Below are 22,417 nucleotides of genomic sequence, written 5' to 3'. Positions count from 1 at the left end.
AGTTACAGCTGGATGAAACTGAGCACAGTACTTATCCCTCCATGCATTTAAATAAAAACCCAAACAACCTGAAAAAGTGTGAACGACAAGGAAGAGAAGCAAAGACAAGAGGTTTGGTCCCACAAGGAAGGTGTACATTTCTCATGTTTGGATCTGGCACTGAAAAGTGTGAGGCATGAAGTCCCTGATTAACAGAATTCAAACGCTCCAGCCACTGGGTCACAGAGACCTGCACAAGGATGAGGTTCTCCCCTCCTAAGGGGATGACATTGGAGTCACCCACTTCTGCCCTAGGAAACATCAGGAGCTGAGGATCAGGGATTGAAGGGACAAGGACAAGGACAAGCAGCAGTGTTACAGGTATAAACAGCAGCACGTGCCAATGGATGATAAATGCAGACCACAAAAAATATATTTATGAGCAGATAATGGTCAGCAGAAAGGCTTTTGAAAAAGGAAAGTGTTCCTAAAAGCAGTTCAGAAAGAAAATCAATATAAATCCAGAACTATTAATGTGTGATTATATTATCGTCTGCAGCCTTCAGCCTGCAGATACTGAGTGTGATTCACCCAGTGTCCTACACTAGTACCGACTTCAGAATATTTCCCTGTTCCCTATGACCTCATCGAGTCAGAGATGCACTGCAGCAATGCCCATGTTGGGCCCCGGAGCTCTGGGAGCCTCACGTCATCCAGGGACGGGGATGCAGCTGGAAGGAGCTGTGTGCAGGACTGGGGCTGTGTGGCAGCAAAGGGTCCCTGGCAGTCAGTGCTCGCTCTGGAGATCATCCCTCGAGATGTCTGACAACACTTAGTGACCGTGTGGTAATGAGGTTCCTACTGCTCAGCCTTCACATGGTCAACACTGATGTGAAACAAACAATGATCATCCCCTGCAAACTTTAAAAGAAACAAAATGTGATACTTTTTATCATGGAATGTATTTTTTATTAAATTTGCAAACCCAGCCCCATGGGTTTAGGGTAGAAACCCACTAAAATGCCTAAGGACTGGTTTGTAAAACTCCAGTCCTTGGGCACGACATCACCGGGCGCTGTTTATCTCCAGCCGAGTTCTGCAAAGCAGAGACCCGTCTCTGTTTCTGTCGTACTGAAGCGCAGCCTTCCAGGCAGCCTTTGCCCGACAGCCCGCATCTCCCCGGAGCGCAGTGACTCGCAGAGATGCGGGAGTGCTCCTGGGCAGCTCTGGGAGCCCGGCAGGGGGAGATCGCTGCATTGGAACGGGGCGAGCCGCTCGCACACAGCACGGACCCACTCACACAGACACACAGACACACGCAGGGACACACAGCCGGGCCCCAGCGCCCGCGCACACCTGGCCCAGCAGCGGCTGTCACCACCCAAAGTCCCCCCGGAGCCGCCGTTCGAGGCAGGGGCCGCCCGCGGGGCTGCGGCCGGGATGGTTCCCCCGCTGCGGGCGATGCTCGGCCCGGCGCTCCCCGCTGCTCCCCGGCCCCAGCCCAGCCCAGCCCAGAGCCCCCATCCCCGCCCCTCGCCGCCCCCGCTCGCCGCCCCTCGCCCCCCGCTCACCTGCTCCGCTCTGCGCTACCTCCCGTGCGCCCGGCCCGGCCCCCGGCCCCGCCGCGCCGCCGGCGGCCGCTCCATCCCGGGCGCCGCCTCTGCCTCCTTCCCCCTGCCGGCGCTCAGCGGCTGCCAAAGCATCGGGGCGCTGCCAACACAGCGGCGGCCGGGAAAAGCATCCCCGCGGCGGGTCCGCGCCGCGCCGGGCCGGGCCGAGCCCCGCGGCCCCCGCGCCCCCGTCCGCGGGCTATTGCATCACCGCGGTCCCCCCGCGCCGGGAGGGGCCGGGCAGGGGCAGGCCCAGCCGAGCCATTGGCGGCGGCGGCGGCGGGGGCGGGACGGCCGCGGGACGCGGGGCTCGGCTCGGCTCGGCTCGCTCAGCGCGGTGCGGCAGCAGCGGCGGCCGCGGCCCCCCCAGCTCCGCGCCGCTCCGCGCTGCCCCCCTCCCCTTCGCCCCCATGGCCACCAAAATCGACAAGGAGGCGTGCAGGGAGGCGTACAACCTCGTCAGGGACGATGCCACCGAGGTGAACTGGTAGGTGACCCCCGGCATCCCCCCGGACGGGCAGCGGTGCGATGGGGATTCCCCGTCCTCTCTGCGCGCTTCCCAAAGGGGGACTTCTACAGACCTTGTCCCCTTCTCCTCTCCCCCTCTTCCGAAAGGATGGGTTTTTTTCAGTCTATTGTTCCCCATCTCCTCCTTTCCCTTCCTAAAGACTGTGACTGTTAAATGTATTCTTCGCCTTCCCTTCCCCCATTCCTAAGGCTGACTTTTAGATGTGTTACTCCCCTTGCCTTTCCCGCATCCCGAAAGGTGACTTTTAACTGTATTATTCCCCTTGTCTTTTCCCTCCCCGAAGGGTGACGTTTAAGTACAATGGCTCTACAATCGTCCCTGGAGACCAAGGGGTAGACTATGAAACCTTCAAAAGGAAGTGCACAGGTAAGCTCCGTCTCCGTCCCTTTGGCCCCTTTCCGCCCTTCCTGCTGCCCGGTGCGAGGGGGAAAGGATGGGAGGAAACTTGGGGGGACTGGGATTAGTGCTGCTGCTTCCCCGTGCCTGCCCTGCCCTGCGGGGTCGCGTTTTCAGCTCCACAGAGTGCAACTGCCTCAAGTCCATAGTCCAGCGGGTCCTTTGTCTCACCCTTAGACTTAAGACCGTTTCGGCTCCTTCTCCCCTCTTTGCACAATCTTTCACTGCTTCTCGGCTATAAACCAGATAAAACCTTGATAAGCAACGGTCGCCTTGTTTGGCAATGCAATTTCAGGGCAAAACCGACTCAATTTTTGTGGCTAGAGAGATGCGGTCTTACAGATCACTGGGAATGAAATACTTCTAAAATTCTTCTGAAAATCACAGCACTAAAGTAACTGCAGTTGGAAGGCTTGGTGGGATTTTTTAAGAACGTGAAACCTGAGCGGAGGGTGGTCATTGCAAAGCTGGGCTCGAACAATACCGCCCTGCGAACAATCGCAGATGTGGCGTTGCACAACCGCAACTGTTGCGGCTCCAGGTTTAAACGTGGCAGTCGATTGTTGAGCTGCCGGCTGCGGAACATTCAGGGCAGGAACAAAGCCTGGGGAAAACAGGAATAAACTGAGGAGTTTAACTTCGTCTGGTCGTGACTTTTGATGAGTTTCACAAAAGCGGGTTTTTATTTTTATCTCGGTTTTTCTCCTGTTTTGGCTGCTTTTGGTTAACAATGTCACCAAGTGATGTGAGACACGGAGCATTTTTGATTCATACTGGATTATAACAGAGTCTTCCTCGCTCAGCCAGTTACTGTACAATCAAGTGCTATGGTTCACCTGTATTTTTAGAATGATGTGTCCGAACTGTGCAGGAATCGTGCATTGAGCAGTCTCTGCCCTCTCAGGGTGGGGCAGTTCCCGGGGATACCTCCGGCAGTCCCGTGGCTGTGGAAACAGCAGTGCCTGCCCGTGGGGCTGTGAGTCCCAGGGCTTGGCTGTGCTTTATTGAGTGGAAGGGGAGAACTTCCAGGAACGTAACTGAGGGCGGGACAGGTCTGATCAATCATAGGAGAAGAGTGTATTTTAGTCCTTGGAAAGGAGCCATGAAATGAAGATGGTTTAGGCTGCCGTGCTACGATGTTGGCAGTGGGGTCTTACTGAGATTAACACAGCTGCATCGTTTCCAGCTGTTCTGGAGAACCTGCAGGGAAAATTCTCAAAACTAAGAGAGGAAAACTCCTGTTGTAGTTGGTGTCAGGAGAGATAGTCACTGCACTGCAGGAACTCCTTCCCACTCAACTCTTTTTGGTGGGCAACAGAAGGGAAAAAGCAATTACCTGGAATCCAGGGAATCCCAGGGCTCAGCACTTTGGAAGTTCATGGCAGTGATTAATTGTTCCCTTGGGAGGTCAGTGACTTCGGGATCTGAGTGCCACGTTCTCTGTCTCCTCTCCTGGCCAACATAACTGAGCATCTCCGGTGTCTCCAGACACCTGAGGCTTGCAGGAGAGCCTTCCCCATTTATTTTTCTCTCCTTATCTTTATACAGTCTTTGTCTTTCTTTTTGTCTGAGCTGATTTTCAATGTTTTTTTCTGGATGGCACCCCCTTAAGAACTTCCTCTCCTCCATTCTGTGGCAAAGGGAATCCTTTTAGAAGTGGCTGAGCAGGCAGAGGGGCTTGCAGGCACTGGTTGGGCTGGCTAGGATGAGGATAACAGCTGATGGAGGCACACACTGCACTCTGGAGTGCGGCCACATTTGTGTTCTTGCCGTTGCTGGCACGGGCCAAACCCATTTATAAACAGGGTGTTCAAACCAAGCTGGCCCCAAGACAGAAAAACCAGGAAATTTTCTGTATTTTAGAAAAAATCTCGGTAAGGGAAGAGTTAAATACAGGGCCCTTGTGGGGTAGGCTGTGGCCTATTGTTAGCCTCTAATGGGGAGCTAAATCCCTTAGAGCAGCTCCATTGCTCCCTTTCCCTGTTCCTTCTTTCCCTTTCCCTTGGCATGTACCTGGTGAGGGCTGTTCTCTGGCAGACCAGGGCCAAGAAACTGTCCTCAAAACCACCTCTGGAGCACAGCTGTTAGAGGCTTAAAAAAAAAGCAAACTAAGGTGCCTGGTCCTTGGCTGAGCGCTAGAAAGGATCTTCCTCCACCCGCGAATTAGGGTGCAGCAGCTGGGGAAGGAAGAGATGCAAGTTTTGGAGCCTCCATCTGTGCAGAAAACCTTCACCTGGCCCGCTAGACATAGTCAGGAATCAAACCTTGGACCAGCAGTGAAGTTGGAGCTTTCCTTCCCATCTGGAAGGAAGTCGAAGTAAAGTTGGTTGGAATATTTCAGTAGAAGTCAGTAAAGAAGAGTAGCAAGGGATGGGAAAAGCTGCTAAATATTATTCCTTCCTGTTGCTACATCTCTTTCCTCCTGATCTCTTCCATCTCCTTTTACATTTCACTGGAGGGGAGAAGAGCTGCTATCAATGCAAACAGCTTCAGAAAATGTGATTAAAAATTTAAAAAACCTTGCTATCAGAATAAACTTCCTTGTTTTGAATTCCTATTGTGTGAGAAAAACTGCTCTGAAAGCCACAAAGAGCTGCAGCTGCCTCTGGTAGAAGCTGAGCATCATTTGGTGGTTGAAGGTGAGAGCCGGCGCTGGGATTGCAAATCTCAGAGGGCGAAGAGTCACTGCCAGAGCTCGCTCTGTTCCACTTCCTGCACCAGCCATTTCAGCGGCATTCTGAGCTGCAAACATCTGTGCGCCCCCCTTTCGTTAAGAACCATTCTTATTAAAAGCACCTCCGTGCACATTGCTCCCCTCCCGGGCATCGGGTGGCAGCACGGGCGGGGTCACTGTGTGCTCATTCCAGTGGCAAGGGCTTTTCTACCAGTTTGGAAGGCATTTGCCTGTGGTGGATGTCCTGCCTCGTGCAGTGGCAGAGGCTGGGGGGCTGGAAGGGGCTGTTGGTAACAGGACTGTATTTTTGCTTTTTTCCCCCCCATCCATAACCCTTTCCATGCCCAGCCCATCACTGACTCTGCAAACCTCCTCGGGGAACCAGCGTGGTTGGGGACAAAGGGAAAGGAGAGAAACTGAAATTGCTTCTTTTAGAGGAAGCAGCAGTTCAGGGAGGCTGTGTCGGAAACCAGCTCTGCACACCTCCAGCCCCACTCTGGGGCTGCTGGAGGGGCACATGTGACAGAGGTGCTGAGCTGGGGCACTGAGGCCCATGCCCTGAGCCAGGAGCTGCTGCTGTCCCTGCTGTGGGGTCATTCCTCCACTGCTCTACTCTCAGATACATGGCCCACATCAGACCTGCATCTTACAGATCCTGCTGGGGAGGCCTTTTCTCCCCAAGCTCTTCACTGAGCTTTGGGTAGGAGCAGAGAAGTTTAACACAGAGCATCATTAAACTACCACAGTTTCCCATCCCCCTGTTTGGGGACAGCAATTGCCACTGATAAAGGAAGGAAACATGGAAAAAAGAGCTTCCTCAGTGCCCTTTTGTTCAGGGTCCCGGGGTGATGCTGCAACACAGCCTGAACCCTGGACTTGTGCATGTCAGTCGCTATCGTGCTGGTGCTGCCAAGGTCTGTGTGTCACAAGACAACTCAAACACTGGCTGGGAGGAAGCAGACCCTGCTTTAGAGCCAGGCATTCATCTTCTCTGTCCTCCAGAGGCCAGCCCCACATGTGTGAGCACCTCTCCTCCAGCCTATCCCAAAGTAAAGCTGAGGAGGTCGCTTTAAGCCACTGGCACATCCTTGTATGATTAGGAGGTGGCTGCTGGTGGCTCTTCCTCTTGCAGCCCTGCCTAATGACCAATGTCCTGCCTGTGCTGGCCCTTGTCTGACCCAAAGAGTCTGGAGACCAAAGACATTTATTGTGTCAAGGTCATTAAACACTCAGTGTAGACACCCCCTGCGTCTTCTGGTTGAGGACTGTTTTGCTTGGGCTTAACAGCGCAGATTACCTCTGCATTAAACAAGGACTTAATTCAAGGCTTCTGATCCATTTTACTTCCCAGTTCCAGCTCTTGCCTCTGCAGATGGCCTGCCTCCAGAGGAAGCATTAATTTGGTGGTCAGTACTACGTGCCATCAGTACACTTTGAAAAAAGCAGCTGAGCTGGTGCATTTGAAGCCAGAAACAGATAAGAGTTGAAAGTTATTGTATAGAAGGATGTGAAAGCTCTTAGGATTTTTTTTTTTTTATGTTTTTAATTTCAAAGTCTTATAACTGGTGATGCTGTTGCTGAGAAGAGTGGAATGAGTTACAACAGAAATGGCATCCTGGGAAGCTTCTGTGCGTGCCAGTTGTACCTGACTGCCCTGGACATTGCCTCAGTGTCTGTGTTAGGAAGCAGCAGAGCATCACATTGGCTCTGTCTGTGGTTTAATTTCATTTTTTTTAGTGTGCATTCTGCCATTAAGCAGTAGAGTGGTCAGAAGACTGGATTCCCCCCCCCCCGGCCCCCCATACCATATGTGAACAGCTGTTTTCAATGCATCTCTGACAAAAGAAATAATGAGCCTTTTATTTGGAAAGCCCCAGTCCAGATAAATAATTGCAATGACAGCATGAAATGGGATAGTTATTCATGTGTCTGAAAAGATCAGACCAAAACCACACTGGGCATTCAGCAGCAGGAAGAACAGAAAATCTTTGGTCTGAAATAAATACCCTATAAAATCATTTGGGGTTGACATAAAATATTAGAAAATAGAAATAGAATTGGCTCCTAATAAAAATACAAGGTTTTTTGGGATTTAGATCAATTGTCCCATAAAGCCTGAGCTGCACATTAAAAAGTAGGAGCTGTGAGTTGAGAGATCACCAAGGTTACATTGGCACCTCAGGTTGCAGGAAAGATTTGTAAAAACACACGAGGACATATAATGAGATAGGTGCTTATCTGCATTTGGCTGCATCTTAAGTTGCTAAAATGGGCCTTGTAAATTACTCTCCTACTGCTTTTGTTTTTCCTCTTCCATGTTCATCTCTCCTGCTTTCCCTTACTGGCTATTTAAAGGAAGACCTGGGGCCATGGGTGGCTTATGGAATTTGTCACCCTGCCCCTGTGCCCTCCCTGCCTGTGTGAACGTGCTCTTGGAAGGGTCACAGCGATCTCCTGGCTGCCAGCTGGAGCCCAGGCTTAGCCTGGCCCTGGCTATGGACAGGGTGTGGGCTTAGGGAATATTCTCACTGATTTTTGCGGGAGTAACTCATCAGGTCAAGGTCTGCAGTGATGGTAACTCTTTGGTTTTGTGATGTTTAATTAAAATGTCATGTCTGTGGGTCTGCCTCTGCCATCCCATGGGAGGCACAGGAGCAGGGAAAGAAGAGCTCTGTACCCTTTGCCTGCCCTTTGTTTTGGGCCTGTCTGGACACCCACCACCACCATTTCTTCCTTCAGGGAAGAGCTGGATCTCCTTTTGCTCCCACTCTGCCTTCCAGTGTACACCCAGGTCAGGAGAGAAACCATGACTGTCACTGGGGTAGCAGCAACCCCCTGCTGGCTTCACTGGACCAGAGAAGCCCCTGTGGGGTCATTTTCCCTGTCCACTTGTGTCCCTGCACTTACATCAGCCACCCTGTGTTACCTGGAGAAGGTTTGGTGCCACAGCAAAGCCCTTGGTGGCCCTGGGGTCAGACACGTCTGAGATGATTTAATGAACACATCAGGGTACAGCAAGGCAGCACTGCACAAGATCTGTGGGCTTAGCACGGGGTTTAAGAGGAAAAAACAGTGTAGGAAGAGGTAGGGAACGTTTCTGTCTGCACTTGTAGCCACGTGACCACAGGGCTGACTGAAGAGGTGGAAAATTGACAAATTAATCTAAAATTAATCCAATTGAAGTAAACAAATTCAATCCTCATGGAACCCGTCATGCACTGAAGTAATTCACTGTTGGACAGAAGACAAAAGCAGGTCAGTCCATCACCTGCCTTGCTGCAGGTGACCTTGATTCAGCAGGCAGGTGAAGCTGGGAGCAGTGTTTCCATCGTGGCACATCTCTGGCTTGGCCATTCAGAGCCCTCAGCCTGAGAACCGTGACGCTCTGCCAGTGTATTTCTTTCCTGCAGCTATTATCTTTTGCTGATGAGTCACTGCATTTGAATCTAACGGGGAATTTTTCAGCACAGCTGAACCAAAGCGCTTGAGTGGATGTAGAACAAAGGAAGGATACCATGAAGGAAATCTCCGTAGTTTGGCATCAAGCTTTGCTGACAGCCAAGGGCAGCTCAATCAGAGTATTTGGAAAATCCTGCCTTACTGATAAGTAAAGAGTTTGGAGAGAAATACTGAGTGATGCTCGTTAAGGCATTCATTGTGCTGCTCCTTGTTTGTCCAGCCATTGTGAAAGGAGTCGTGGTATTAATTGAGTTAACATTGTTAATTTCTGCTGTTTGGATCTTGTGAGATCTCAAATAAAGCTGCTATTTCTGTTCTCCCCCAGATCTGGTACTTGCTTCTCTCTGCCCTGAAATGCATGGCTCAGTGGCCAGGAAGGGGGTTCTAGGCAGGATTTCCTCTTTCAGGGGAAATGTAGGCTGTCTCTCTCTGATTCGTTCTGCTCCCCTCACTCCCAGCAAATTCCTAAAACCACCGCGAGTGGTTGTGCGTGAGAAGGGAGTGGTGGATGTTAATGCCTTCAGATTTCCCGGGGAATTGGCACTGATGGCATTGATGACTTCCAGCGTGGGGACTTGATGTGGCAGGGTAGAACTGATTAACTGTGAAAGAGGAAATCTGGGAGTATGAAAGAACTCGTGTTTTATCCCCTTATCACTCTGAACATGCTTCAGACTAATTGTGAAACTCAGCCACTTCTGCTCAGGGATTTTGACCTGCAGTTGGAGAGGCTTATACCCAGGCTGAGCTACTGCTAAAAACCTCTCCATCCATCCCTGATGCCCTTCTAGAAACAGAGACATGTTAATTGCTCAGGGCTCCAATCCACATTCCCTCTTGCCTTTGTGTGCAGCTGCTGAAACGCTGCCGCGATTCACACACGGCACAGCGACTTAAGGCATCGCGTTTGTGCTAAATACACTGGGCTGAAGACTGTGGCAGCTGAAGAGCCTGTTCTGCCTCCAGTGGGGATAGAAACTCCATGAGGAGACGGGAGGAGACGGGACCCAGCTGGGGTGTGAGCCCTTCAAGCCCCCACAAGTGAAGCAGCCCCAGGAAATTCTGCCCAAGAGGTGACTCAGAGCCCCAGTCCAACCTCAGGTGCTCATTAAACTTACTGGGACTGAACGTGGTGAAGTAAGAGCTGCTCATACTCGGGTGATCTCATGGGTAGAAGCTGGAATTGCTGGATTTGGCTCTCTTTAGTGTCATAGAGCTGCTTTCAACCAGGATGGGCAAGCACTGAAAGTTCTGCTGAGAAGCAAATCCTGCTGCTGCCAGTGAGCTGTGGGTTCATGTAAAATGGGAGTTATTCTGACAGATAAATTCATAGAATCCCAGAATGGTTTGTGTTGGAAGGGGCCTCAAAGATCATCTTGTTCCACTCCCCCTGCCATGGATAGGGACAACTTCCGCTATCCCAGGTTGCTCCAAGCCCCATCCAACCCGGCCTTGGACACTCCCAGGGATGGGGCATCCCTGGAACTTCCTCTCTGTGCTGCTATGAAAAAGCACTGTTTTTTTCACGTTCATTATCTTTTTCCATTCTCTTTATTATAAAGGGGCATATTCCAGTGTTCAGGCTCAGTAACAGCCTTTGGTAGAAGGGTAGAAGGGATGAAAACCCCACAGGCTCAAGGTGGGAAGGGCAGTGACACCAGTACAGCGCAGGAGGTCCCAGCACTCGATGACATTAAAGTGCCTTCCAGCACCCTTCCCAGAGGAGCCACAGAACAATTCTGGGCAGAGCGTGGCCTCCTTTGCTGTGGGAGCTGGGGAAGCAAGGCTCGTTCCTGGATCTGTTAATTGTAACCTTAGGGGATTTACTGTCTCGTTTCACCTTGGGTATTTCCTGGCTGTCGCTTCATTTATGGTTCTAATCAATCTTGGGAAGAGGATTTGCTGTCAGAAACAGGAGTCTCCACGTGAGTTTCCTACACTCCCCAGTAGCAGGGTAACAGAGAGAAGTTTGGTTTGCCTGCGCTGTTGATACACGACTCTTTCTCTCCTTCCAAAGATCCATCTGGGTTTTCCCTCTGAATAAGAGCTTTCTCTTTGTTTCTATTTTGAAATCCTCAGAGGAGTTTGTTTTAAACACTGTACTGGCTCATACACACCCCTCTACATCCATTTTCTAGTTTGCCCAGTATTTCTCTGTCAACGACAAAAAAAAGAACAGAGAGAACAAAACAGGAAGAGCAGAGATAGATTTTTTTTTTTTCAGACTTAAAAAAGTCTTTTATCGAGGGGAATTTGTCTTTGTTCATACTTTGGCAAATCAAAGTGTTAAAGAAGCTCTGAGATACGTCAGCTTGCAGAGAATATCCCAATTTTCTGTTTTTTTAAACACTGATTTCTAGCAGCTTATTTCCTGTGGATGAGCAATCCAGAGCTGCTTCTCCCCTGTCTCCAGAGCTCCTGTCCTGGCTGCTCAAGGAGCGTGCTGGGGATGTTGGCAGTCATTCCTGCACCTGGAGCCTACATTTTCACCTGGCAATTAGTCAACCTGGCAAATCCCTCCAAGGCATGTTGAACTGGTCACAACAAGTGTACCAGGATTACCAGGAGTCGTCTCAAACAGGAGGTTTGTTCTTCTGGTTTGAGTCACCTCCTCTAAAAGGCCTCGAATGACCTCTGAGAGATGAAGAAGCCATGATTAAGAATATTCCACAATTGCACAAGTGTCCATCTGCTCTGCTTTTTGCCACTCCTGGTGGAAGACTCCAGCATCCCTTGGAGCCTGGGGATGCAGGGGGATGGTGCCCCTGATCAGGAAGGCTTCCAACTGCCTGGATCCATGAGTCACCAGGAGATGGAGGAAGGAACCGTTTGAGATAAGAGACTGCAAGGTTGTCACACATATGGCCAGGCTAAATTAGTCTGGTGTGGTGTAGCACAAGCCAGCTGTGAGACAAAGATCAGCACAGTTCGAAAATCCAGGACTTTTCTCTCCAGGGCTTTGGAAGGAGTAGAAAACTACACCTGGACAATTGTAGATTTTTCTTTTGCTCCTTCTTCTCCCCTCCTTCTTGTAAACTCATACTCCAAGTGAGCCAGAATGTTACTGAATGGAAGGAGGGGGAAGGATCAGACTTGCACAGTGGCCAGTTTCTGGTAATGTTATCAAATGTGCCTCTAATCCTGCTATTCTGTAAGAAAGAGATGCCAGGAAATCACTTTCTTCCCTTCTTCACCAGACCTGCAGACGAACCATTTGGCTGAATGTGTAACTGGGGTTCGCTCTGTGCTCTTGACCTGCCTGCTGGCTGTGTTTTAGCCATTTCCACTGTGCTGTGGGGTGTCCAGCACAGCCAGCTTCCTCCCAGTAACTCAGAGAACCCAGAAGAGGCAGAGCTAACCCAGGCAAAGCACACCTTGTAAGCACAGGGCACATGAGCAGAGTCCCTGTACTGCCCCCTGATTCCCAAATGCTGGCATTGAAACACGGGATCAGCACCTGGCCGTGGTGTATGAGAGCAATAGGCTCACCCAGGAAAACGGGAAGGCAGGGATGTTCCTGGTTTGAATCACTGTATCCCTTTTTGCCTCTGCAGATGATGTGCGATTGTTTGGCTTCGTCCGATTCACCACTGGCGATGCCATGAGTAAGAGAGTCAAGTTTGCCCTCATCACCTGGATTGGAGAGGATGTCAGTGGCCTGCAGAGAGCCAAAACTGGGACTGACAAGACTCTGGTCAAGGAAGTAGTACAGGTAACCTCTTCCTTCTTCTCTTAACCACCAGCTCCCATCACTGCTTTCTGTACAGACACCAGCAGGAGGGAGAGAGGGGGAAGGATTGGATCATCCTCCAACTTAGGAGTTAATCCTTTAAAAAGAAGACAGTTTCCTATTGCCTGTCTTCCTCCTAGGAAGGCTTAACATCTGCCCTTTGAGCACTCAGGCGTAAAGAAGCACCTTTTGAGCTTAAGGCTGCCGTAGCTATTTCTCGAGGAGGGAATTCATGCACTCCCCTCCCTGTCACCACTAAGATGTCTCCCATCCCCTTCCTCGATATGGAAATAATACAATGTTGAATGATCCAGAGCAGTATTAAGTTAAGCAGGTAAAATTAAACAGGAAAACCCACACCCTTGTTTAAACTTCTCTGGAGGCCTTTTGTCTCTGCACGGTGAATTCCTGGAGCTAATCACCCAGAGTCTGAAGTCCCTATTGTACCAATTAACTAACAGCTCTTAATAGCTAACTAGATGTGAACTGGCTTTGTTCGGCCCTGGGCGTAGCAGGGGAAGGAGAAATGTGCTCAGTGCAAGTGAGAACGAACAACAGCCAGGAGAGAAGTGACTCGTGGGGGGCTGCACAGAACCACAGCTGAAACCTGGCTGTGATGGAGAGGATGCTGATGTTAGGAATGCTTTTTCTGGAGAAGTATTTAAAGCAAGATTAGCTCTTCCAACTAAACATAGAACCGGCTTGCCAGAGCCTGAGAAATGGTCTTGTTTATGCTCTTGGAGAAGGGGCTGATGATTAAATTAATCTCTCTCAGTAACTGAACTCTTGCCTGTGCAAAGAAATCTCCCAACAGGACACTATGAAGGGTAAGAATGAAGCCCCTCTCAACTCTTTGGAAGTTTATATGATACAAAATATTACATGTAGATAAGAAGAATGGAGAAGAGAATGCATTCCTGCCCTTCCAGACGATAAGATCTGGTGCTAAATGTTTCAGAATGACAACGACTCACAGGGGTCTGTTCTCCAAAGAAAGTTCCAGAATGACACCTGAGAGCTAGGAAAGCAAGGTTCTGCTCATGGGAAGCAGCTGGAACTGTGTAATTGTAGCCGAAGATGAAATTACAGAGTACTAATGAATGACTCTTATATGAGTCACTAAGCCCAAGATTTTCTTAAAACTCTGTTTAGACAACGTATTCCTGTTGAGTTGAATAGCATTCCTGAGCACTGTGCTCAGATCTGTCCCTCGGGTCTGTTCCATATAATTTGCAATTTCACTTGTTTCATCTTTGATTAGTAGTCTGTACAAGTTAATAATCTGGTGAAGCATTAGCCATTCTTGGCTGTTACTTAAAAGCTTTCATATTCCAATTAGTCTGTGCTAAGATACAAAAACAATACAACTGGTGCTCGATACACTTTTACTGAGCAGCCTTGTCTACAAAGCCCTGCACAGCATTTCTGAGTGTCATGGCAATGGTGATCTGCTCTCCAGAAGAAATTATCTTGACAAGTACTTTGAATAACTCTTGATATGCAACTGAATCCCTCTGAGTGAGATAAAAGCAGAACTATTTTCTTCTTTTTATGCTTGTGACCTTGCAGATAATCTGTCAAAATAAACAAGGACAAGAAAGTCCAACTGAAATTTAACAGAGGGAATTTATCCCAGAGCTATTTCACTCGTAGTAGTTCTCTTGGCCCTCAGGTACATTCTCAGTCTTCAGTTTTTTACACTTTTTTATTTGAGATGTGAGTTATACATAAAAAATACACTTTTTTTTTTTTGCAATGATAAACTACAAATCTGAGTCAGTGTTGGTTCATCATTTGGAATAAGGAGTACCCTAAGGTGGCAGTTTTTTGGTCTGCAAACCCTGAAGGGGATGTAGGTGCAGTTGGCTCTGTGCAGAGGGCCCACACGTGCCCTCACCCTGGGGAAGGGCGGCACAAGGAGGCTTTTTGTACAGCTTTGATTTTGTGACCTACACAAGGGATAGGTTGGGACTCCAGAAGAGCAGCTCTTCACTCTGGGAAGCCCTCAGCAAAACCTGAAGGGCCCTCACTATCTTGTACTATTTGCCACAGCAACCGTGGGTCTTTATTAAAGACCAAAGCGTGAGAGGATTCCTGTTTTGTATCCTGGGCTGTGCTGTGCTGATGAGCTGGGGCTGAGCTCTGCTCAGAGCTGAACAAACACCAATAAATGTTGCTGTTCCTGTGAGACAGAGTGAAAGTCAGCTCAGGCACCGCCTGCCAGCACAACCCACCATGGGGCAGCCCTGGGATAAAGAGTGTTCCCACACAGGGATCATTATGGGCTCCTAGAAGCACCTGCCATAAGGAAAACACAAGGAATATTAACTGGTGAAGAGTAGATTATGGGCTGTGAACAAAGGGATGAACTATTACAAAGCAGAGAGAGGAACTGGGTTGCCCTGGCTTTTGTATTCCTGCCTTGGAAGGGGGAGCAGGTGCTGTGAAATCCATAGGGAGGTGGCTGGGGAAGCAGTGCTCATAGTAAGTGCAGGAGGTTGCCAGAAAATCTCTCAGGAAGAAAGGACAATTGATTTTTAGCTGTAATAACTGCAAAATGACAGGGATGGATCTCATCTGCTGAAAATAGCTGTAGTTCTTCTGATCTGTACTAGATGAAAGCCAGGTCCTCTGGCCCTATTTGGACTTACCCTTATTACCTCTTTAATGTTGTTGGAAAATGGGTTTTGAGTTTATTGTATTTCTTTTGGATTGTAGAAAAATGCATTTAAGGAGCTATCAGGAGCTTTTTTTTTTTCCCCCACAGACATTTATTTTTCCATCCTTTCCTCCTTAACTCAGCTGGAAATCTTGGATCAAGCCTGCAGCCTGGTCCAAGTAGTTCAGCTGGGAGCAGATTAGAAGCGAGGCCAGGATGGTGAACAAGTGTTTGTCTTAAGGGTCTGCCTAAGTAGTCCTGTATGAGGCTGCTGTGCAAATGGAGACAGGGAGCAGGGGATGCACTGTTCCATCTTTTATCCACTGGGCTTCTCTCCATGCCGAGGACAGACCTAAAGGGGGAAGAAGTGGCACACAATTTCCCATTGCAGGCAGTTGCTTAAGATGTTTGGGAGATCATTTCTGGGGTAGAGTTTAAACATGTCCCTAGAACAATCTAAACAACTGGGAGGTTCATGGAACAGTGACTTCTGCAAGGCTGCAGCAGGAGCAGCAGCAGCAGCCATGTGTCACCTGTGCACAGGGTGACCTGGCAGATGTGTACAGAGAGCCACCCCTGGGCACTGGTGGCCCCTGCACAGCAAGGATGAGCCCAGGCACAGGGGCTGGGGCACTGGGAGTGGCACCTGGTGCTGGAATGGGATGGTTTTAGTGTAAACACCAAAGAACTGGAGACAGGACTTGGTTTCCCTCTGAGTGTTGCTTCCTCTCTGTGAACTTGTTGCCCTCCATGACTGCATTTCCTACCAGGAGATTTTAACTCTTCCTTAGGCACCATTGGGGTCTTTTTCCTGGCAGGACAGAATTCATGTCCTGCAGGACTCTCTCAGCAAAGGGACTGCCCAACCTTTGCCAGTTTGTCTGATTTTCCATGGATTTTGACTCTCCTCTGTTTTCATCAGCACTCCTTCCCCCACAAAGTCATATGCTCTGTTATTTCCCTAATTCATATTCAGGGTAAAACAGCTCTGTTTCTGTGAGCAAATATTCATGGCATTTTATTCATCATTATTTTTGGTGAGGAATTCTTCTGGCTTTCATGATGTCAACAGCTCTACTGAGTTCCTGCTTTGCAGCTCATGGCCAGATCTTTTTTTGCTCACCTTTCCCTTTTCCTCTGAATTCCTCACTGCACTGCTGGTGTCTCATGCACCCACTGATGGGGTCCCTGTCCCTGATCTTGGGCCAGGCACCACACACAGAACTCCCTGTAGGTGCTTTGGTTTTTTCATATCAGTACAGAGTCCTGACCAGAAGATTAAATATCTGAATTAAATCAGAAGGTTTAATAGCTTTGTCAGAGGCAGTCAGGAAACCAAACTCACAGGGAATGGCTGCGTCATGGTGGCTTTGAGAGTCTTACTCATGAGGGTGAGTGAGATCCTGCTGGGAAAGCAAACTAAATTCTCCTTTTTGACTGTTTTTCCTGCTCTGGTTTACTGTAATGACCATACCAAGTGGATGTGGATTTACAGGAACTCCTAGTCTAGAGAAGGGGGTCAGAATCAGCAGCTTCTCATCGCCCTGTGTCTGACACACAGGCTTGTGACTCTTCCAGTGGGATGAAGCAGAGATAGGGAGAATTTGCAGAGCAGCTGAAATGCAGTTCCCATTGCTGAGACAAGTGTTTGCCAGAGGTTTGGACTGGCTTCTCCCAGCGGCTGGAACTGGTCCATGTAAAATTGGCAAGGAGTAGATTTGAAGAGAGGGATTTTGCTGAGCTTGGAGTCTGACAGCTGAATGCAGGAGCAGGTTTGCTGTAGGCCTGGGACTCAGACCATGCTGGAAAAGAAACCTGGGAGATGTCACCTCCTCTGTAGTGCATCTGCACTGAGGGTGAGATGACCAGTGGATGGGAGTGATGACATTAAGCACAGTGGAAATGAGGATTTGCAACATCAGCAGAAGCTGCTGCAAGCCCCAGTAAAAATAAAATAAACAAAAAATGGCAAGAAGCTGCTCAACTACCTGGCACCATCTGTAGCTGCTGAGAACCCCAGTGTCTGTAGACTATACAAGAATTTTACTCCTGGCTTCAGGCTTCCCAAGCTGGGATTTGTACGGGCCTCTGCAGACCTTGTTTGGTACAATATCTGCACCACACACATTTTCCCTTGACAGTTTGGGGAAATTTTATGGCCCATATGCTAAACATTCAGGGCTTGGGAGAGGAAGAAAATCTACTCCACCCTTTTTTCCCCCCCTTTAAGCTGGCTGGAAGAGGGGGATTGAGCTTTCTGCACACATTTTGTGCTTCCCAGGGAGGAATGCAGGTTCCTTTTTTGCTCCTGCGTGGTTGGAGCCCTTTCAGTCTGTACCTGGTGTGGAGGTTGGCACAGGGGATGGGGTTGCAAAATTGTGACTCTTTTCTGCTCAGGCACAAAGAGGAGCTCGTGCCAGAGAGGTGCACTGGGGAACCGTGGGTGAACCTCAGTATTTCTGTGTCCTGTTCAATGATTCGAGAGGCAAAGCAAGGAGATTGTGGTCACTGTTGTGTTGTGAGAGTGATAGAGACAAATGGCATCATTGTTTCTGTTATCTGTAGGCTGCTGGTGACTGGGGTGAAGACAAAGGCTAGAATTCACTGGCAGGGCTTGCTGTGGTTGTAGAAAGCCCGGGGTTGGGGGGAGGAGAAGGGAAAAGGAAGTGGAGGATGTAAAATGAAGACACATGTCAGCAAACCAAGGGCCCGAGCATCAGAGTTATGTACTGTGCCTTAGGAGTTGCACCCTGAACAAAAGCTTGGCCCCAGAGAGCTCAGACAGTAAATTCAGAGTGATGAGGGAGGCTGTGGCTGGAGAAGGTCAAGCAGGGCGTTAAAATCAGAAGTTCCAGGCATCAAACTCACCAGAAGCATCTTCTCCCCTTGTGGCCAGGCTTGAGGAGACACCGTGGTGGGTAAGAGCTGGTGTGAAGAACCGAGGAGGACCCTGAGAGAATGGAATAAAGCAGAACTATTAATAGCAGTGACCCAGATTGCACTCTGAGGGTACGAATCTGGCACAAGAGGTGGCCCAGTCAGCTAAGAGGATATTTAAGAGTGGCTGGGAGAAGAACCTGTCTGTCCACTGCTAGGGGGATACTGTTCAATCCTTGCAAGGTGTCTTGGTGGTGTTGATGTGAATTCGTGGCTGGTGGCCACAGATCATCACCCAGGAGACATCTGGGTAAGTGCCTAATTGAGAAGGCATCTGAGTGATTATATTTAGTTTGTGGCACATATGATTAATCCTCCTCTGTTCGGGCATGAGTGCACTTGCAGTTCTAATTTCAGAATCAGCTGGATTCTGCAGAGTGGGCATTGAAAGGAACCCTCCCCACATTTATAAAATACACCCACTTTTCATGGAATCCCTCTCAGAAATTATTTTATGGGCCTGCCTCCGTTCTCACTAAAGCAGGGCAAAGACTCCCCCTGAAATCACGGAGTCCTGGATAATCTGCTTCCCAAGGTGAGGAAAATTTGTTAAACCTGGTAGCATAGAAAATGAATTGAAAAGGCTCAGCTCAAACCTCACATAGGCAGCACACCTCAGCAAGCACCAAATAGCTGAAAATCCTTGGGTTGTTCTCAGCAAGAGCAGAGCTCTGCACAGATCTCACCCTGGAGACCTGGAAGAGGGACACTTGTGAGCACAACTGAACCTGATGGTTTGGGCAGTTTTCCTCTTCATTCCCATCTCAAAAAAAAAAAAAAAAAAAAAAAAAAAAAAAAAAAAAGGTTTGTTTTTCTCTAAAAAGCAACGTCTTTCCCACTTTCCCTGGCCCCTGCCAAGCCGTGGATGAGTGCCTGTGCTGTCTGCACGGCCAGAAAACCCGACCACTGCGGGCAGTGGAGCAAACGGTGCCGTGCAGGGTTGGTATTTCTGAGCACTTTGTGTGGCTGCCCATCAGGCAGAGCAGAGCAGACAAGGCTTCTGGAGCTGCTCGGAGCTTCCTCCCCCGGCAGCGAGGATTTCCTGCGGTGTGAAACGGGATCAGCCGCAGCCCGGGGGACCGGCGGGGGGAGGGAGCTGTTTTCCTCTGCCTTCCCTTTCTCCCACCGCATGAAAGAGGTGCTGAGGCTCTTTCAAGCTGCATCCTCCTCCACCCCCTCTTTACCCGGCTCCGATCCCGAACTGAGACCCTTGAGACGCTGCCAAATAAAGAGCTCTCCCATGGCTTAGGAGTCTGAAACCAATTAGAGCCCCCCCTTCCCGGCTGTGCCAGGGCTGCTCCAGTGCCAGGGAGAGCCGGACAAGATGCCTGCTGCTCCCCCAAAGCGTTGCCTCCTCCTCCTAGGCAGCTCCCATCACCTTTTGGGGATCTCGCTGCCCAGGGATTCGGGCATTGCAGATTTCCCGAGACATTACAGCAGGGATGTTGGGATTTTGATTTTTTTTTTTTGGCGGAGTGCAATGGATGCTTGTGTTTGTCACGCTGGCTAAAGCTCTGTGGGGTGGGGGAAGGGAGACTCAGGCAGCGTTCTCAGTTGTGGTTAGGAAGGGGAGGAAAATGCTAAAGCAAGCAGCAGACAGCCTGTTTGCTGAAATGGCTGTGCACACACATGGATGCCATGCCAGCCCTGCTGGGAGGCAGGAGGGACAAGGGAACAAATCCCCGAGGTGCCACTGCTCTGACAAGAGCCCTGAAGGCACCCTGGAATCCCATTCTGCTCCCAGAAAGGTTTTCTGTGCTCACAGCCTCCCATCCCAGCACACTGCCCGGGCCTTGCCCAGCTCCCAGGAGCTGCAGAGAGCTCTCAAGCAGGGAGAAAGCTGCCCTGCAGCGCACGAATGTGTTCATGCAGCGTGTCCTCAGAGGGCACTGAGGATCACAAACCACAGGGCAGAGTGGAGCCTGTGAACAGCAGCAGCCGCCTGCCTGGGGCAGTGCCTTGGCTTTGGCCACGGGGTGTGCTGGAGATGAGGGGAGCAGGCAGCAAATCCACCGAAGGGATGTGTTTGCTCCTGGTACCATCCACGTGCTGCTCAGTCTTCAACCAAGGCACTCTCCCCTCGGCTGGCAGGGTGTGATAGCAGTGTGCTCTGGGGTGGTGCTGTTCTTTTTTTAGGAGAAGGGGTCCTAAGGAGGGCACAGAGAGGATTAGTGACTTGCCCAAGATTATGCTGAGGGTCAGTGGCGGTCAGGAGGTCAGTAATTTTGTGTGTTTTACTACTTGTGTCTACTACTTGGGAAACCTGGCCTGTGCATCTCCAGGAAGAGCTACTGCACAGTGCAGGATTGGGTCTTGCAGCCAGTGACTGTGGAAGTAGACACATTAAATATTTCCAGGTTAAGCGTTGGGTTTTGCCTTCACCAGTCCTGTCTTATCCACAGCTTTCTATTTATCATCCCTGCTGCAGATCAGGGTATGGAGCTCACACAGCCAGGGAAGCTGGATAACCCATCTTCATTCAGTTACTTTCCCCCTTTTTTAACAGGCTTTTTCTTTATCTCTTGCAGAACTTTGCCAAAGAATTTGTGATCAGTGACCACAAAGAGCTGGATGAGGATTACATCAAGAACGAGCTGAAGAAAGCAGGGGGGGCTAATTATGATGCACAGACTGAGTAAAGGCAGGAACCTCCTGGCACCATCACCTGGATCTCCAAGGGAGGGCAAAGGCACAACAAACTAACACACCTGAGAGATGAGGCAACTGAACTCCCCAGCTTTCTGTGGCTGCACCTAAGAACTCCCTTTTTTGCATACAGAGGACTTTTATTTTCCATTCTCTCTCATGAAACATTCCTCTCTGGGGCTCTGTTTTTCTTTTTTTCCCCCCTTTTTTTTTTACTCATAACTCTGTCCGTGTTCTCGCACCTGTGGAATTTAGGTTTGGCTCTGCTTTGGTCCTGTTCACCACTGTGTTTGTAGAGGCTTGCCACTGTGTCCTTCTTCATGTCTGTGTGTTTTACTTGGGCTCAACCTGGTCTCTGAGGGAAGAAAGTTTTGGGGGAGTTCTGAACATGGATTATTTTAATTTTTGAAAAATTCTTTCTGTTATTCTTGGGAATAACATTATTTGCTGTTCTAGGCTCAGATCAGCTTGAGATGACTTCCCTCAAACGTTGATTAAACCATCTAAGCATAAATGTGCAGCTGAGATGTTATCTAACAGCTTAAACAACAAAGCCAACAAACAAAAAAATTTCTTTGACTCCTAATAAATGGGAATAAATTTGCCTTAAACATTACTTGACAGTTGCTATGCTCTGTGCTGCATCTCTGTCCCTCCCTCTTAAAAATAAGATCCACCATGATCCTGAAGTGGGTTTTGTTGCTTTTTGGAGGTATCACAGCACAGTAAACTGAGGGGCTTAGAAATGTCTGGACACTTGGTCACTATTTTGTGTACGTTGGTCTCTGGGTTTGTATTTGACTTTGCTAATGCTGGGGCTCAGGAGGTGAAACTGAAATGCATAGATTTCCTTTTTCAATGAGTCTGAAAAAATAGCAGCTGCTGAATCCTTCCCTGCCCTTTCCCCCACTGGTTATTTTGCAGTTAACCACAACATCTTCAGTTCTTTGGGGCATTTGGCAGTGAACATCCTCCAGCTGGGAACAAGGCATGGAGCAGGGCAGCTCTGTCCCAGCTGGGGTTAAATATTAACAGCAGAGGCCCAGAGAGAACCTGGGCACAGTTTGGTACCAAACTGTTTGCTTGTGGGGGCTTCTTTGTATGGCTTTTGTTTTTCCATCAAAGGTGACTGTCCCCAGAATTACGTGTTGGGAGGAACTGTGGGGCTTGGGAGTCAGCGCTATAAATCCATTACAGAAATAAATGTTTTTCAAGAACAGTTCTCGGCGACTCTGTTGTTCTTTTACCTTCCCTGCAACAAGCCCATATTTAGGAGGTTTCTTAATACTTGGTGTAAAGCTTTGAGCTCCTGCAATCTTGGGGCTATTAGGAGAATTAAACACTGGCTTAGATGTAAAATGATCCCAGTGCCTGCAGCCCTTGTCTGCTCGTCTCTGCTCCAAGAGGCAGAGGTGACCACAGTGCACCTGACACACTTTTTGTTCAGCAGCTCTACATCTCCACTTCCAGCGTCAAAATGCCAACTGGGAATTGTAATTGGGTCAAAGAGAATTTCGCAGCCATAGAAAATAAATGTAGAGAGGTCAGGAACAGATTTGGGGACAAGAACAATGCTTTCAGGCAGGTTTTGCAGCTTCCTGCACAGGGTTACATGGGGCATTACAATTCCTGACCAAACTTCCTAAACCTTGCCCTGAAAGAAGAGAAATGGTTGTTTTTTACAGGACTGACAGCAGGGACAGGCATAACTAATGGGAAGGAGCTTTGCAGAGAGCTTATGATGCTCTGAGGCTTTGCCTGACTGGCTCAGTGACCACAATAAACTTTTATTTAACAG

The 22,417-nt window shown here is 49.3% G+C and overlaps 1 protein-coding gene across 1 annotated transcript; it reads left to right on the top strand.

Annotated features, from left to right (window-relative positions):
- Positions 1 to 1,916: 1,916 nt before the first annotated feature.
- Positions 1,917 to 21,804, top strand: COTL1 (coactosin like F-actin binding protein 1). The gene is made up of 4 exons (XM_082290246.1): positions 1,917 to 2,076; positions 2,402 to 2,484; positions 12,202 to 12,359; positions 20,502 to 21,804. Exons 1-4 carry the CDS (start codon positions 2,000 to 2,002, stop codon positions 20,610 to 20,612), a joined length of 429 nt encoding a protein of 142 aa, XP_082146372.1. The 5' UTR covers positions 1,917 to 1,999; the 3' UTR covers positions 20,613 to 21,804.
- The last annotated feature ends 613 nt before the right edge of the window (positions 21,805 to 22,417 follow it).

This window comes from Coloeus monedula, assembly GCF_965178545.1.
Source record: "Coloeus monedula genome assembly, chromosome: 13".
NCBI classification, from domain to species: domain Eukaryota; kingdom Metazoa; phylum Chordata; class Aves; order Passeriformes; family Corvidae; genus Coloeus; species Coloeus monedula.
The sequence above is the reverse complement of the archived record's forward strand: the minus strand, read 5'-3'. Positions and strand labels throughout refer to the sequence as shown.